The sequence below is a fragment of the Quercus suber genome, unplaced genomic scaffold, assembly GCF_002906115.3.
Source record: "Quercus suber isolate HL8 unplaced genomic scaffold, Cork oak 2.0 scaffold_398, whole genome shotgun sequence".
NCBI lineage: Eukaryota > Viridiplantae > Streptophyta > Magnoliopsida > Fagales > Fagaceae > Quercus > Quercus suber.
This window is the reverse complement of record NW_027069849.1, coordinates 487,696-493,847: the sequence shown is the minus strand read 5'-3', so window position 1 is coordinate 493,847 and position 6,152 is coordinate 487,696. Positions and strand designations below refer to the sequence as shown.

The window sequence follows — 6,152 nt, the reverse complement described above, 5'->3', positions numbered from 1 at the left end:
CTGTATCATTTCTAGTTTCAACCAAACCATATGAATATTTCAGGTACTTACTAAAAGGAACCAACAGACGAACGAATATCCATTTGCAAAAAAGGAAAAGAATCTTTATTGCACTAATAGCTTGAGTTTTACATTAAAATTTTATTGGAAGGAAGAAAACCGTATTTCTAGAAGTTGGAGTTTGTTATGGCAAGCTTATGATGATTCTATTCCTATGCGGTTCTAAGTCTTTGGTTGTGCACAATAATTGGACTTCTCACACTGTAAGTGACATCAGACCACACCAGTGATGCAGATAGCCTTGACATAGCTGGCAAACCACTTCCACTGACAGATACAACAAAAGATATCTTCTCATTTAGGGACTTGAAAGTGAGTACTACGGGCTCCACTTTAATATCAACTTTTGAATTTGTGACTATTTTTGCCTTGTAACTGGAATTTGCGGAGCCAACATTTTTAACTGTTCTGTCAAACGTTACATTGATAGGCTTTTTGGCGAGACCTCAGCTGCCATTGAAGGGTAATTCAAATCCTTTGGTGATGCACTGACTGGTAATTTAGGACAAGTAGTAGTGTTATTATCTCCTGATAAGACTTGGAAGTTTCTTTGCATAATAGCCAATGTTACAAACATTATTATGTAGTCTTCTTTTAGAGCTTCATAAACAACTCCTGGACGAACAGCTGCCACTGGATTTACATGCCCAGATCCGTAGGCAAATTCACCACCCAGACTTTTGGTATCACTCATGGGCAAAGCTGCATAACATTTCGGAAATATTAACTTAAAGGAGTAAGAAAGAAAAAAGAGATTAGGGAGAGTTTTGTCAGGATTGAAAGATTACTAGTAGCCATAAGAGCAGACTTGATAGCTGAAGGAGACCAATCAGGGTGAAATCTCTGGACATAGGCAGCTGCACCAGAAACATGGGGGCAAGCCGTAGAAGTTCCATATTGTATATTGTAGTTAACACGCCTTGGCTCATCAGGGCTAAACGAGGGTGAAGTGATTGGGGAATATGTATCCACCCCTGGGGCACTTAAATCTGGCTGCAATACACTTAGCCAAATATGAGCAAAATGCCAAAAATAGACTTGTAGGAAAGACTAAGAGTTGTAGTTTACAATCATATACTTCTATAATATCTGGTGTAAAACATATTATGGGATGCAGATGGAAATTAACACTGTTTTATTTAGCCCATCGTTATTATGGAATTTCTTGATGTTGATATGAAATAAATTGATAATGAAAATTTTCGTGTTTCTTTTATATATAAACAAATTGGTGGATACATAAATATTTGTAGGGTGGAGGAAAAGTCAAAATCTTCAGTGTAGCTATTTATTATTGTTGCATCCCATGTGTTTGGTAAAATTCATTTTAGACATCTTATATTTTTATCCTCAGTGCAGGATTGGAGATTCTAGCTTTCCCTTGCATTCAGTTTGGTGGGCAAGAACCTGGATCAAACCCAGAAATCAAGCAATTAGCTTGTACAAGGTTTAAAGCAGAATTCCTTATTTTTTATTAGTTGTGTCAAATGCATTTTTCTTCTCTCTCTCTCTATATATATATATATAACATAATGAGCAGAGAACAGTACTCAAATACCATAATTTGTGCACAACAGGTTGATGCCAATGGGCCAAGTATAGCTCCAGTGTACCAGTTCCTGAAATCGAGCGCTGGAGGGTTTTTAGGTGATCTTATAAAGTAGAATTTTGAAAAATTCTTGGTGGACAAAAATGGTAAAGTTGTTGAAATATACCAACCAAAAACATCACCTTTTCAAATTGAGGTATTGTTTTCCCCTTTTCTTTGCATTCGGTTTAGAAGTTTTGGAAGTTCCTTGTTATTTATATGTCGGTTGAAATAAATTATTGGCAAAGGTGATGAATCTGTTTAGCCAATTTGAAACATACCAGGACTCCTAACTGCTAAAAGACAAGTGTAATTTCTTTGGAGATATAGCCAAATGACACACTTTCATACAAGAAGGAGATATAAAATGGCTTATCAAAAAAAAAAGAGAGAGATATATAAAATGAAAAATTTTCAAACTAGGTCATGTTTGGAAGTTTAACATGAGAGCTACCATCTTTTCTAGATCACCTGCTCATTTACACTTAGAGCTTTGACAAAGAGTGTTACTAAATTTGCAAACATGACATGTTTCAATTGCATCTAATGATTTTCCAAATTTACTGGCCGAGGAAATTTTATTAGTATTCTAGTATATATTAAGGTTGCATATCCCTAATATGATGGTCGGGTGGTTACATTTGCTCTTCACTGCAATCTATTCAAAATGTATGATTATTGATGACATTTCACTCCTTCAAGTTGACTTTTAGTAAATGGATGAACCTTTTGGGATCTTGTATGAATTGTTGACTTGTGTTAGAATTGTTGTTTACCAGGTATAAGTTTGGAAGGATTAATAACCTTCAATCCAAAAGTACACATTATTCAGAACTTCATCATTTATGTAGTCAACCAAGATTGAGATTTATGCCACCACAAAACTCTCTAGGTTAGTTTACATTTAAAGTACGTTACTTGTCATTGATTTATTTTCTTCTTTTTTTAGTTTTTTTTTGGGGGGGGGGGGGGGGGGTGGGGGGGGTGGGGAGTTTGTTTTGATGCTAAGGCAGTTAATTCACTGACATAGTTATCAAAGCAGCACCCTTAAGTAGAATCAGTTCTGAAATTGAAACCTTTTATTCTTTTGACATATCAATGATACTATGTGAGTTTTTAAGATGCAAAGGCCAATGAATCATTGGTATCATGTGATGGCATGTGTACATAAAGGTTTTTTGTGTTTCTGAGACTAATTGGTATGGAAACTTCAGATCAATTGTTTAGTTTTTGATAATGAGTGTGTGTCCTGTCATATGTAAAAAGCACTGGAAGGAATTGTTGTATGCTTCTCTGATTCATTGCATAAATTATTTCAGAGGGATATCCAAAAGCTCCTCACGGCATGAACATAGAGCTGCAAAGGCATGCATGCATTATCTGCTGAATCAAGGGCAAAAGAATGTATGGGAATATGTAGATATCTGGATTAGTCATTCATCTCATAGTTGTATTTTCTCTATGAGTTATTGGTGATATACATATACTTACAATTTACAAAGTTCGTTTCTTCCTTTACTTTCCCAACCCCCAATTTTCTGCTGTGTTGTTAGTTAAAATTGCTTTAATCAAATCTACAGCAAGTAACTCTCTTGGGTTTGTATTAACTTGCCTTATTTGTGAGGCTGGAAAGTGAAATCAAAAGTTGAATTTTAGTACAATTTCATAGATGTAGTACATTATGAACAAATAATAAATTAACAGCAAGTGTTTGTCTCTTAGGTTTCTTTGTCGTGAAGAAAGAGTGGTTTTCAACCATCTTCTCTTAGGCTTTAGAATTGTTTTGTCCCTTCTATCTTGAAGGTCTAACAAGTTTGTCTCTTGAGTTTATGGGTTCTTTCTTCGTGGTTTTGTTGGGAAACAGTAGTTTTTTATTTTTTTTCTTTCATGGAGGACTTAACAAAAAACTGGAGCAACCTTTCTCTCAACGAAAGAGAAGGTGTAGGCTTCACCCTTAGAAATCAATTTCGTTCTGCTGAGTTTATTATAGCTGCCAAGTTTTTGACGAAACATGTCTTAAACATGGATGCGGTGGCTAGAACTTTTAGGCAGCTTTGGCAATCAACCGATGGCTTTAAGATTCGTAGTCTTGAGGATCACATTGTTTTGTTTGTTTTCAGTAATCCTGCTGATGTGAATAAGATTATCCAAAGTGAACCATGGTGTTTTGACAAGCACCTAGTGGTTATGAAGAAGTATGACAATGACGGCCCAATGCATGATATAGAACACTACAAAATGTTGAAAAATCATCCTTCAATAACGTGACATTCATCCTGATTATGGTGCTGAGTTCTCGGGGATCATCAAGGCAGGTGTAGCCAATAATTTGTCATGTGATAAGGTGCTGCAAATCAGGGGACCTGCTAAAGATTTGGGCCCAATAGATGGAACTCTGGCCTATTCTAAGTTGCTAGCTGGGCCTAAGTTAGTGAGGTAAAGTCCAAAAGCGTTCCACTGAAATACAATTGAATGTAGATTGGTGCATCGTTTTAAAGAAAGTAAAGTGGGTGGCGTTGGAAATTTGGAATCGTAGAAAGTGATAATAAACATGTTTCCTTTTATTTTTATTTTTATTTTTAGAATAATACATGTGTGTTTCTGAGTGCTATGGGTAGGAACTTTCCCTTGGTGGCTTAAGCGGTCAAGTAATCGAGGATATGGCATTCAAAGAGGGCCAAACTATGGCAAAAGAAATTAATTTTCTTGATTTCTGATTTCTCTGTGATGGGAGACGCCAAAGCGCACTTCATTAGGTAATGTTCATAATATTTTACAACAAATCTTAATTTGTAACTTATTACTAGTTTTAATTTGAACTTACCTAATAAAAATTAATAATAACTTATAACTTAAAATTTGTTATAAAAATATTGTAAATATAACATTTTGTTAGACATTCCTACAAATTTAGCCATAATTTATAAATAAATAATAAAAAAGACCCTATAATTCATGACATTTTTTTTCTAGAAGAATCAAGTTTCATGTACAGATTATGAGAGCAACGAACACATTCACACATATATGGCTGAGTCCTCTTTATCAATCTTAACTTTGACTTTTTGACATAATATGTAACCAAGCTGCTGCCAACGTGGTCGGACTAACTAACAACATCCACGGTTTAAGTATTTTGTTTTTTTTTTTTTAAATTGAAAATATAATATTTGCCAAACTAATTTTTTGAGTTAAAAAAAAAAAAAAAGTAGGAGAGATTCAAGGGAAAATTATCTTTTGCTCTTGATTAAATTGTTTCCCTTAACATCAACAGAGAAATCAGTATATAATATCCATTATATTTTTTTAAGCTTTTAATTAAAATATTTTTCCTTACCAACGTGTCAGTTGAAAAGTTGCATAATAAAAAAAGATTATTTTTCGAGTTTTTTTTTTAAAAATCACCATTTTTAGGTGTGGAAATGTCCAAAATATTTTTTAGTGGATAATGAATTTAGACATCGATCCCTCCCCTTGTTCTTCTCAAAAAAGTAGAAGAATCCTAGGGAGCTCATTCCTTAATGCGAATAGCTCATGAAAACTACAAGAACCTACCAGGACGGTTGATGAACTCACCATAATTATGAACTTCCTGAAGTAAATAAATTCACCCACCTACCAAGAATATGCGGATCCCTGTAATGACCTTTTCCTTTTGTAGTCCTTTCTTTTGAGCGTATTAGCCATGTAGCGTAGAATTTGTGAGGGTCGCATTTAATTTTTGTTATGGTTATTAGTTGTGATCCTCATGAAATAAATCATGGTCACATTTGAAGGTTTAATTAGGGGTGTCCATGGGTCGGTTCAAGTTGGGTCTATGCCCAACCCGCAACCGACCTAATGACATCGGGTTTCTGGTGAGAAAACTTGCCGCGGACCGCAAAAACCATGGGTCAAGTCAGATCGGATTGGAAAGACTGGCAGTCGGGTCGGTCAAAGTTGACGAAGTGCTACCGGAGGTTCCTTTTGGGCGGTGATTTGTATTTTTCGTCGGATCTTTGCCGAATTTGTGTGAAACTAACTAGATCTGAGCAAAAAAAATCAAATCGTCGTTGGATTTATGCCAAACTCACGAGATCTTAGCAAAAAAAATCAAATAGTCACCGGATTTGCGCCAAACTCATGAGATCTAAGCAAAAAAAGGGCACAGATATGAGCAAAACTCACAAGATTTGAGCAAAACCCAACATATTTTCATCGGATCTAAGCCTTAGTTAAGCAAAACCCACTATATTGTAGCTGGATCTGAGCATAAACAACGAGATATCACCAAATCTAATGGAGATTTCATGGATTTAGTTGAGATCTCGCCCAACCAAACGACTTCCTACGAGGAAGAGAAAAATTCTCGTCGGTAAATGTTATGTATCTCGGTCGGTTCGAGTTTTTTTCGGGTTTTGGGGAGAAGATCCGAGACCAAACCGACCAGATTGGATTCTAGAAAAAAAGGCCCACCACCGACTGGCGGAGTAGTCAGGTCGGCTGACGATCAGTCCAATTCCAA

At 35.6% G+C, this 6,152-nt stretch overlaps 1 protein-coding gene and 1 pseudogene across 1 annotated transcript; one reads left to right on the top strand and one right to left on the bottom strand.

Annotated features, from left to right (window-relative positions):
* Positions 1–212: 212 nt before the first annotated feature.
* LOC111998507 (subtilisin-like protease SBT4.10) lies at positions 213–1,134 on the bottom strand. Its single transcript, XM_065761132.1, has 4 exons — positions 1,129–1,134; positions 849–1,053; positions 483–762; positions 213–435 (listed from the first exon to the last, which is right to left on the bottom strand). Exons 1-4 carry the CDS (start codon positions 1,132–1,134, stop codon positions 213–215), a joined length of 714 nt encoding a protein of 237 aa, XP_065617204.1.
* An 81-nt stretch (positions 1,135–1,215) lies between these two features.
* LOC136062271 (putative glutathione peroxidase 7, chloroplastic) lies at positions 1,216–1,941 on the top strand (annotated as a pseudogene).
* The last annotated feature ends 4,211 nt before the right edge of the window (positions 1,942–6,152 follow it).

Bases quoted from the DNA above. Each gene is read 5' to 3' on its own strand.
- LOC111998507 (XM_065761132.1), bottom strand. The intron at 763-848 runs GTAATCTTTCAA...AATGTTATGCAG, and splicing joins GTCTGCTCTTATGGCTACTA to CTTTGCCCATGAGTGATACC. The intron at 436-482 runs GTAACGTTTGAC...CGCAAATTCCAG, and splicing joins TCGCCAAAAAGCCTATCAAT to TTACAAGGCAAAAATAGTCA.